Here is an 11,420-nt window from a genome sequence, read left to right on the forward strand (position 1 = left end):
AATAATAATGTAGGTCACTATTTCCAAACTAGGAAAGGAGTGCGGCAGGGGATCCGTTATCTCCCATTCTGTTTAATATAGTGATTGACATGCTGGCTATGTTTATTTCACGAGCTAAAGAAAGTGAACAAATTCAAGGGGTTGTTGCACATTTGGTAGATGAGGGATTTTCAATCCTTCAGTATGTAGATGACATTGTCATCTTTATGGACAATGATCTAGAGAAGGCCAAAAATATGAAGCTTTTACTTTGTGCTTTTGCACAGCTATCAGGACTCAAGATCAACTTCCATAAGAGCGAATTGTTTTGTTATGGAATAGCCAAAGCTAATCAAAACGAATATGTACAAATTTTTGGGTGTGATTTGGGGTCGTTTCCATTTAGATATGTGAGAATCCCTATGCATCATAGAAAGCTCATGAATAAAGACTGGAAGCATGTTTAAGAACGTTTTCAAAAGAGGTTGAATTGTTGGAGAAGCAAAATGTTATCGGTAGGAGAAATGCTTGTTCTGATTAACTCCGTTTTGAGTAGTCTCTCTATATTCATGCTTTCCTTTTTTGAAGTACCTAGAGGGGTTCTAAAGAAGTTGTACTATTTTAGGTCATGATTTTTTGGCAGAACGACAAACATAAGAAAAAATATAGATTGACTAAGTGGGAGGTAGTTTGTACGCCGAAAGATCAAGGAGGGTTGGGAGTCCTAAACTTAGACGTACATAACAGGTGTCTCCTAAGCAAATGGCTTTTTAGGTTGCTGAATGGAGATGGGATCTGGCAATAATTTCTTAGGAACAAGTATTTAAGAAATAAAACTTTAACACAGGTTCAATACATGCCTAGGGACTCCCAGTTTGGGCTGGCCTTATGAAGGTCAAGGAGGAGTTCCTATCGTTGGACAAGTTTGATCTAGGCAACGGGTCTCAAGTGTGATTTTGAGAGGACTCGTGGATAAGACCGCGTCCTTTAAAATCTCTCTTTCCCGCATTATATAATATTGTTAGGAAGAAAAGCACATCTGTAAGAACGGTGTTGTCTACGACACCGTTAAATGTGGCTTTAAGGAGATCTCTGGTAGGTGTTAATTTACAAGCATGGCACGAGGTGGTCGTCATGGTTGCAAATGTACAGTTAACAAATCAGAGGAATCATTTCGTGTGGGGGCTATATCAGAATGGATTATTTTCAGTCAAATCCATGTACAGAGCCATTTTAGGAGTTGAAGCTATACCTTATAACACTTTAATATGGAAACTGAAACTACCTCTCAAAATCAAAGTATTTTTGTGGTATTTGTATAAGGGGGTAATCTTAACAAAGGATAATTTAGCAAGGCGATAGTGGCAAGGAGATAGAAAGTGTTGTTTCTGCTCTTCTGACGAGTCTATACAATATCTATTCTTTGACTGCTATTTTGCTAAATTTGTGTGGCAAATTGTTCATGTTTCCTTTAATTTAATACCTCCAACGAACGTTCACAGTTTGTTTATAGGCTGGTTAGACAGGATTAATAGAAAACTAAAATATAAGATTCTTGTGGTGCAAGTGCATTTTGTTGGGCGATATGGTTAACTTAGAATAATATAATCTTTGACAAGGCCGCAACACCACCTTATTTGTAGGTTATCTTCAGGGGGCCTACTGGCCTAGATCCTGGTTCTATTATAGAAGGAGGAGGATCGTCAAATGATAGCGATGGGATGCAGGAATATTGAGACAACCGCAATTGAAGTATTTGCTAGACACGGTTGGAGATTTAGTAATAGAATTGCTCTCTAGATGTCAAGTTTGAAAACTTCTCTATTTTTTTCTTTAGATCAAAACTTTATGTTTGAGATTGCGTGGATTGCGGTGCTTTTGTTGTAATAAGCAACAACTATATGCATTGGTCGATGCAGAAGCTAGGGCATTAATATATTCCCTTTTCTAAAAAAAAGTTTCAAATGGTTATCAATTATTATAAGATTTTTTTTTAAAAATGGTATTGGTTTCACATTTTTTATTTAAAATAAATAAGTTATAAAATTTTATAGATTAAAACATTTTTACTATTTATGAAAATTAAAAATCACTTTTAAAACTAGTTAGAGGACTAAATTTATCCAATTTTGATAATTAAAAGATGTTCAGTACCCAATTTCATAACTAAATGTTGAAACTAATAACTTGTGCGATTTGAAGGTTGAAAATGAGCTTTACCTTGCTCGAAATACAAGATGCACGCAAAGCCAAAAGGAATAGACCTCCTGGGCCCATCGGTCAGCGGCTAAGTATCAAGTACCAAACCCTTTCGACCTGCTTCGTTCCCTGTCGGTGTATCAAGAACCGAACTCTGCTCCTCCCTGCTTCCGTCACGCGAGAGCACTCCACTTCCACGCGAACCCTAGCAGTGGTTCTCCCTGGGGGCCCCGCTAAGCAGCTTGGTCCCAAGCTGTAGAAGCAATTCCGATCCCAGCCGCGGCGGGTTGAGGCCATCAGCTCCGGTTTCTGGAGCCGGATTTGGGATCCGCGCGATGTCTTGGTCCGCGCCCGACGACATCCTCCTCTCCACCTCCCTCGCCGGCTTCTTGGACAGTGAGTTTTTAGATCCCCTATCTGCGATGTTTCTGAGCTTGTCTAGTTGCCTAGATGCTGATATTGGTCCGTAGGACTGAACCGATGCGCCTAGATTTGATTTTTAGAGGGGTCGTAGATCCGATTGGTCTAGTTTCCTGCTTGTGGAGGCCGTGATTGTAAGTCATTGTGAGAATTTCGTACTCACGATTGCCTTCTGTGAGTGGTTCGGATCAAAAGTAGACACATTATTACGTGACTCTGGAAATCCCTGTAGCCGTTGTTAGTAGGAGAAGAGCCTCTTATGGGTTATGCAGTCATCCATATTCAATACAGCTCATTTAGTTTTAGCGAAAGATAGTATTTTTCCTGTAACTCGCTCCAATTTTGTCTTGAACTTTGTCAAAGCTTTCGTAGGTTTATCTGTTTATGCAGATAGACTACAGATTTTTGTGTGTACTGTTTCTGCCAATGTCTGAATGCTACCTTGTGTCTGTACTGAATGAGAATGCCTTATGTTTGTTGGTGGAAATCTTACCTGGAGTTGGTTGTGACTCATGGCATATGAAGACAGAATTCTGGTGCGCTCACACTAAGCGTAAGCCTTGTAAAAGGTTGTTAGGTCCCATAATTTGCTTGGTTCCACAATGTTTTTGGCAATTATTCGTGCAAACTTATGTACTTTGTACAAAATTATGTCTTATAGGACCATCTCATGTGTGTATATATTTGTACCTGAAGCCCTTCATTGCGAACAATTGTATTGCATTTGGGACATTTGGTTGGTTGGATTGAGTTGATTATGAAATGTTTCAATTATGTGTAGTAAGTCTGTGTTGGACCAGCCTAATTGTAAGGCAACTTTGGTGTGTTCTTCAATCTCCAAGTGCCACTTTCTTTGGTTCACTGATAGTAAATTTCTGTTTTCCTTTCTATTTCCCCTTCAGGGATTATGTGCGCCTTTGAGTAGAATTTAGACTTAATTGTGGTATCTGTTAGTTGTTTGAAGCTGTTATTTGGTACCTCTATTATCTGTAATTAAAAAAGACATCATCTTTTGTCCGTGTGAGCTCCCTCTGAATTAGTTGATGAATTTTATACCTCAATAGAAACCTAATTTAAATTCTCTGCCATATGACAGCAAAACCTCACAGCAATTTGGCAAGCTGATGGCACTACGATTGATTGATATTTCTATTAATTTTGTAGTGTATATGAGACAATGAGAAGACTGGCCCACAATGAGTTCTTTTTAATCAGTTGATCTGTTAATGCCTTGATAGATGTTCAGTTGAAATTGTTTCCATGTGATGGTAGAAGCAAAGGGTTTCCGCTTTTTTTTTTAATGAGCGATGGGATTATGATTGTGTGGCACTTTTGTAAGTGCATATGAAATAATGAGAAGAGAGGGTGTGGCACTTTTGAAGGGCGGACCTGGTGCAAGCGGTAGAGTCTTACCGCCTGTGACCGGAAGGTCCCGGGTTCGAGTCGCGGTCTCCTCGCATTGCACAGGCGAGGGTAAGGTTTGCCACTGACACCCTTCCCCAGACCCCGCACAGAGCGGGAGCTCTCTGCACTGGGTACACCCTTTTAGAGGGTAACTTATACAAGCATTGGGTAGCTGCAGTGCAAGGCGTTAGTGACATGATAGCATAACTCGCTACTGGAGCTAAAGGCCAGCAAAGTTTCTACCTTCCTAAACAATCAACTAAATACATTGTTAGTTTTCTACTTATCTAATAGTTTCTTGGCATATTTGTAAATCTTTTAATCTAGTCTTTGTAAATCTCGAGTGGGTACTAAATATTGTTTGCAAAGGATGTTGTTTCTTCAAAGAATTCTGTTCCTAGGGCATGCCAAGTGTAAGATTACCTTGGCATATCCTTAGTTCATTTAATATTTCATTCTTATTTGGTGTAAATAGGTAGGGTACTCAGAAGAATATGCGGATAAGTTCTTTTCTGTCTGCTTTCATTACCTTGGAAGTATAATTAGTGATTACATGGATTATGCTCTTTTGAGGTTTTAGCTAACATTATTGTTATTGAGAAAATAGTTTATCCAAAATACTGTACTAGCACGAGTCATGTTAATGACCATTTCTTTTTATATTTAATAAAAACGAGAACAAGAGTACTTAAGTATTACGTATGCATTGGCTGCTTTCTATGACCTGCTTCATCTAAAAAAAATTATCGTCGACCTATGGTACTAATTTCTCTCGTATCTGATCTCAGAGAAACTTATTGTCCTGCTAAGAGATGGACGGAAACTGCTTGGCACCCTCTGCTCATTTGATCAGTTTGGTATGGCGCTTTACTCCCACTTTCCTTAGTGTTGAATTATATTTTCTGCTACTAATCTCCTCTTTTACTATTGTACTTTGCAGCCAATGTTGTTCTTCAGGGTGCTTGTGAACGAGTGATTGTAGGGGAACAATATTGTGATGTTCCTCTTGGTCTGTACGTAATCCGGGGAGAGAACGTTGTTTTAATTGGAGAATTGGTAATAACCTCTGTTGCATTAAAAGTGAGCATGACCAAACTCATCTCTCCGCGTTGATGTTATAGATCTGGTATATTGCATTGAGCAGGATCGTGAAAAGGATGAGCTCCCTGCTCACATGACCTGTGTTTCAGAAGCAGAAATAAGAAAGGTATGCACTTATCTTCAATCTATTCTTGTTTTGAAGCGTTTTCTGGTGTTAGATAAATCTTTTCTGCATTTCAATACATGCATGTTGATATCCTAGTAATACAGATTGTTCATGAATGGCTCTGTGTTTTCCAAAGACAATTTAAACTTTGGCGCTATTGTTGTCTTGCTCTTTTACTGGGTGTTTCAATAATAAGTTATGGCCACAGTTTCAGCCTTAAAGAAATACATAAACTTTTTATTAGATGAAAATACAGATAATTCGTAGATTATTGTAACTTTTGCAACCCATCCTGTCATATAACTTGGAAAACTGTGGATGCAACCATTGCCATTTTTCTGTCCTAACCTCTTTGTGGTCTGCTATGTATGTGCGAGCAGTCTAATGAATAGTTTACATGAACAATAAAGATGAGAAGATTTGTCTCTCTAAACTCGTAGTTGTGACTTTTGTTGTTGAAACTATTGCATCTTTTGATTTGCTTTTATGTCAAAGCAAAAATGAAATTTGTACGTAATGTTGGGCCATGTTTTCCCCCAAGATCTAAGCATTAATAAAAAATAAAAAAACTAATTTTGTGGAAGTAAAATATGGATTGTTAATGTTTGGTCTGCTTATTGCCTTTTGTGGATGTATCTTGGAATGTAGGTTTGTCTGTATTAGATTGTAGCCACTCTGGGATTGGCCCTACTTTATTTTAAGAAGGGTTTAGAAGACTAGGGAGTAGGGATTCCAGTTGCGATGAACTGAGAACAGATGACAAGAGGAGCAACTCCTTTTCATAGGGAGGCAGCATTACCATTAGTACAAATTGGATGAAACAAATTGTTTAACCTGACAAAAAGAAATGAATATCTATCTTCAACCTACTGCATTTGTTGCAGTCCCACCTTTGGCCTGCCGTAGCATGCTCAAACCTATTTCTTTCATCTGGTCTTTCTGAATCTTGTAGTGCTTAATTAACAATAAACTGTGGAGAATGAACAAATAATACTAATCTGTATAAACACAAAGTTATTGCAGTTTAGCAACAGGACCCAGCGCATAGCTCCTAGGAGAAACAATTTCCCTTTTTTGTACCCCCAAAAATCTGCTCCTAGGATGAACAATTCAAAAGGACTTCAGGTTCCTGGCTTTTCATACACTAGACAAATCTGCAATCCGCCATTGAAATATGTGTGTATGGCTTACCTTTACGCTTAGACAAAGGAACCTTACTCCTTCACTATGTCATTATGACTTACTACTAGCTAATGGTATTTGTTTTTTTTCCCATCCAGGCTGAAAAGGCAGAACGGGAAGCCAGAGATCTGAAAGGCACGATGAGGAAACGGATGGAGTTCCTAGACTTCGATTAAGATCGTTTCCATGTTAGTTGCTGCTCCCATTTGTGGCCGCGGAGTTTTTAGTGGCGGCCTGTGCCATACCTGATGACTGCGCCGCATCCCACAGTCGCATGCTTCTCGTTTGTCCAGAAACGCTTTGGAATGATGGAGGGTTCAGCGAACAGATTCCTTTTAACTAGCAGTGCTGTTTTCTACTTTTGTGGCCACAACAGATCCTTGTTTGAGAGCCTCCTGATACAGCTTTGTCACCTCTCTGATTATTGCCTGAGGAGATGCCCTGTGCTCTCCTCCTTGTCGTTTGCAACAGTGCCTTTGCCCTATCGGGATTTATATATCTAACATTATTACTGTACACCTGATTGGATTGGATCGGGGGTGCCAATGCCATGCCTTTGCAGGATCCTGGAGGCCGGAGCTAGCTAATCAATCAAGCTGCCAATCAGCACAGCGGCGCAACATGCGTGCTGTGCTGACCTGTTCTAGTCTTGCAACAATAATACTGTATCCCCAGTGGCATGAAAATGAAGCAAAGCGAGCCCAGCTAGCCTGTGGCGCGGGCTGCTGTCCGAGCGTCTCTTTCCCAGCCCCGGCTGTCCCTATCCATCCATCCTCCTGTGCGTAATGTGATAGCGCTGAAATCTTCACGAGCAGCCTTGCAATTTAGCCGGATGCACGAGCAGCAGGGGCGAAAGGGTCGGTTCAACGTGGCGCCAGTGTTACCGAACGCTAACGAAGCAAATGAGCTGATAATGGCTGCTGGTACCTAATAGATATTAATTCATGGCCCCGTTCATGCCGACACCCATCAGACGGTAACCCATGCCTTCCTCTGTTCCTTCTCTCCCAAGTCAAAGCGTACGCACGGCACGGGCAGTGAGGTGTGAGGACATCCGTCCAACTTCCGTGACGCGAACAGGACACTGGAACGAGCCAAACACTGGAGCTGGAAGCCTCCCAATCAGGCATCAGCGGCAGCCAAGCCATGTTGTTTGTTGCACACTTGCGCACGCACGGTCGGTTGATTAAGAGCAAGTATAACAAGGATTACTCAGCCGGCTAAATAGAGTCCACATCAGAAAAGTAGCGTGATTTGACAGAGAGAGAAAAGGAGAGAGGCAAGAGCCGGCGCTTAACTCTCAGCCCGGCTGAATCCCACCATGCAGCCTGTTCTCAGCCAGCCAGCTGCAGGCTGCAGGTCGACGTTTGGCTCCCCATCTTCCTCGCTTTGGATGCCGTGATACGTCCACACATACGTAAGTATTAAATGCTTGTGATCATTGTTGCAGCCAACATATAATATGAGTTGACTATATAACTAGCTATATATGACATGGCATGGTGTTACAGCTTTCAGTTGACTAAATTATTAGCCTTGCTCTAATGCATGCCTGGTACTGCCGGGCGTGGCAGCGCACATGGCGGTGCGTGCGATCGAGCTGAGGCCGGCAGGACGCCTGCGCTAGCTTAATCCTTATCCGCCGGCCCGGCCATTGAAGACGGCAGCGTGCATGTGGGATTGTGGGTGGTCTCCATCGATCGATCGATCTATCGGCTCCCAACCGTCGGGTCACCGTCCTCGGCGGCCGAACTCGTCTACCGTGCGGACACCATGGTCACGGACGGGATCCGCAGAAATCCGGCGTTAAATGGCGGCTTTGGCGGGGTTCACGTGAGCAACCAAACTGGTGGGAAAGCTCGGGCCTAGCTACTGCCCGCGATCGGCAGGTCGTGCTGTACGCCTGGCCTGTGGCCTGTACCGCGTTCATGCTTCCACCATTCAACTGAAGATCACGACTAGTGTGAAAGCGCGCGTCGTCAGTGACAGTGCACGAACAACTGAACAAGAATGAACTTCACGTACGCGGTGATCATTTGGAGATCTTTGTAGACAGTTAGGAGCATTAGTAGTACGGAGTAATAGAGATTCATTAGTTATCAGTAGTAGACAGCAGTACAAATTTAAGTACAGTCACTGGAGTATATGCCATTGCACGGCGAGCTACATTTCTCTATAGTTATTAAGCTACATATGTATGGAATGGGTCCTCCAAAACAATCTATGGCCCACCCTGTTTGCTTGAGCTTGTTTAGCTTATAAGCCGTACTTTTTCAACCAACAAATAATATTTTTCTCTCACACCAAATCAGCCAACAATACTTTCAGCTATGACTTATCAGCCAAACAAGCCCCAGCGAACAGGGCGCATGATTGGAGCTGCAGCATTACTACACTGTTTCCCAGCACAACTACCTGCATGATGCTTCTTTGCTGCGATAAGCAGCCGCAGAAAGGAGGGATGGTCATGGAACAGAAGAAGAAAGGAGGGACGATCATGGAACGGACACCACAGCGACAGCCCCTGCCTGTCCTACATGATTGGCTACCACCGTGTTCGGCATTGGTTGGACGCGAGTGAAATCTCCTCAGAGCTCACGCGTAACCAAGCAGCAGCAGCAGCAGCAGCAGCGATACGCGAACCAATGCCGCCGCGCGCTCTGCACCGGGCGACGGCCGTGGTGGACGCGGCAGGCACCAAGCCACCAAGCCGGCCGGCCCGGGCAAGCTAGCTAGGCCTGCGCTCCCGCGCGCTTCATCCGCACGACGGGGACGAAGGGCGCGGCGAAGTAGGGCTCCACGCCGGTCCACGGCGGGTGATGCGCCGCGCTGGGCGCCGTCCCCGGGTGGCCCTGGCCCGACAGCGCCGCCACGCAGAGCGCGGCGAGGCGCCACGCCGCGCGCCGCAGCCACCGACGGAGCCGGAGACCGCGGCCGTGGCGGCGCACGCGCGAGCCAGGGCCGCCGCCGCCGAGCCGGACGACGTGCACCTTCTTCCGGCGGCCGTGGCCGGGCAGGCGGAAGGAGTGCGCGGCGGCGCGGCGCGGCACGATGATGACGCACGGAGGCGGAGCTTCCCCCATTGTTGTCGTCCTTCTTTCTCGGCACCTTTGGCCGCCGCCTTCTCGCTGCTCGCTCCGCGGCGCCTCCTCTCTCTCACTCACTTGCTGGTGGCCTCGTCGGCTCTGCTGTTTCCTGCCTTCTCCTCTGCTGCGTTGCGCTCTCGTGCTCGTGCTCCTCTGCTGTGCATGCATATAAAGGACGGAGGGACACGGTCGGGATGGGCCAGGCCAGGGTTCATCAGCCGAGTGTACGCGTATTTTTAAAAAAAAAATATAGTATAAGATTAAAGAATTAATGAATCAATGAAATGAAAAGCGGAAACCACCTAAAAAAAAGGAGAAGACAGACAATGCACTCAATTTTGCTAGGACTGAACGAGCTGGCTGGAAAATGCTGGAGCGCAGCAGCAGATATACTTTTACTACTTTTTAGTTTTTGATGATGACCAGGAGAGCATCATTCTTAAACAAATGGAGGGTCAGAGGGTTCATACTGCCGGTGACAGGAAACTGAGGTGCCTGCCAGCCGCCTGGGGATCCTATGGAATGTATGCACTCCACGTTGCAATGCTTGGTTTACTATTATCTGAACGTGTTCTTCTGGCAAAACTGGAAAAGAATATACTCAGAGGATCGTCACCGTCGTCAGCTGATCAAAATTACTACTCCACATGGCAGCATCAGGGGGTGTTCGGCTGGCTGGTGGCCGGCTGGCTGGCCGGCCAGCCAACTCACGAAAGCACGGTTCATGCGAACAGTGTTTTCAGATAGAACAGTAATTTTCTCTCACGGTAATTAGCCGATACAATATTTTTGTTTATTTTTCAGTCCTGCCGAACAGGCTGTCAGTCTATTTGTTACCAGATGGAATGAAACCAGGTGAGTGAATGGCAGGACATTTATTCTACGAGCGTGTTTAGTTCCCACCCCAAAATCCAAAAAAGTGCTACGGTACCCATCACATCGAATCTTGCGATACATGTATGGAGCATTAAATGTAGACAAAAAAAAACTAATTGCACAGTTTTGTTGGAAATTGCAAGACGAACGTTTTGAGCCTAATTAGTCCACGATTGAACACTATTTGCCAAATAAAAACGAAAGTGCTACAGTAGCCCAAATTCCCAAATTTGGGCAACTAAACACGCTCTACGTTTTCGTGCCCTGAGTGAAACTTGCAGTACACCTCTGAAACGTACGGGGCCAGCTACTGCTGCTGCTAGCATGGCCTGGGTAGGGCTGGACAAAAAATACTCGTGGCTCGCCAACTCGTTCGACTCGTGGCCAGCTTGACTCGGCTCGTTTTAATTTTTTTCACGAGTTAAGCTGGAAGTCTAGCTCGCTGTTTTAACGAGCTAGCTCATGAGCTGAAACAAACTATAAGACCTATCAACCCACGATCATGAATTCAGGGTCTATGAGGGAGGTCCAACCAAGCCCACACCACCGAGACAACCGGTCAATCCTAGATTGCATCGATAAAGGCAAAGAAATCAAATGATGCATATTTGCGAAATATGGCAGCTCCAATGTTAAATAAATTTGATAAATACTGGGAGGTGAGGAACAATCTCATGGTTGATACTTTTAATGAACCTGATATGTATTATTCATGTATGGTTGCTTAATGGTGGACGTTACCTTCTGAAATTGATGTAGCATCAACATTATAAATATATGTGTCCTATTTTTTTAAAGTAGCTCGCGAGTTAAACGAGCCAGCTCGAGGTCGCGAACGAGCCGAGCTGAGCTGCCCCTCTGGCTCGTAATATTAACGAGCCAAGCTAAGCTGGCTCGTTAGCCTAACGAGCGCGAACGAGCCAAACTGAGCTGCCCCTCTGGCTTGTAATATTAACGAGCCGAGCCAAACTGGCTCGTTAGCCTAACGAGCTCGAGCTGGACCGAGCCGAGCCGAGATCGCTCGATATCCAGCCCTAGGCCTGGGGATCGGACTGCATGGGGTAGTT

General features: G+C 44.4%; 2 protein-coding genes across 2 annotated transcripts; one reads left to right on the forward strand and one right to left on the reverse strand.

The window, feature by feature from the left end:
* The first annotated feature begins 2,308 nt into the window (after positions 1 to 2,308).
* LOC136493475 (sm-like protein LSM1B) lies at positions 2,309 to 6,907 on the forward strand. Its single transcript, XM_066489563.1, has 5 exons — positions 2,309 to 2,574; positions 4,791 to 4,859; positions 4,943 to 5,058; positions 5,147 to 5,209; positions 6,490 to 6,907. Exons 1-5 carry the CDS (start codon positions 2,514 to 2,516, stop codon positions 6,565 to 6,567), a joined length of 387 nt encoding a protein of 128 aa, XP_066345660.1. The 5' UTR covers positions 2,309 to 2,513; the 3' UTR covers positions 6,568 to 6,907.
* Positions 6,908 to 8,469: 1,562 nt separating this feature from the next.
* LOC136494412 (uncharacterized) lies at positions 8,470 to 9,639 on the reverse strand. The gene has a single exon (XM_066490574.1). The coding sequence runs from the start codon at positions 9,472 to 9,474 to the stop codon at positions 9,124 to 9,126; it is 351 nt and encodes a 116-aa protein (XP_066346671.1). The 5' UTR covers positions 9,475 to 9,639; the 3' UTR covers positions 8,470 to 9,123.
* Positions 9,640 to 11,420: the final 1,781 nt, after the last annotated feature.

This window comes from Miscanthus floridulus, chromosome 11, assembly GCF_019320115.1.
Source record: "Miscanthus floridulus cultivar M001 chromosome 11, ASM1932011v1, whole genome shotgun sequence".
Taxonomy (NCBI): Eukaryota; Viridiplantae; Streptophyta; class Magnoliopsida; order Poales; family Poaceae; genus Miscanthus; species Miscanthus floridulus.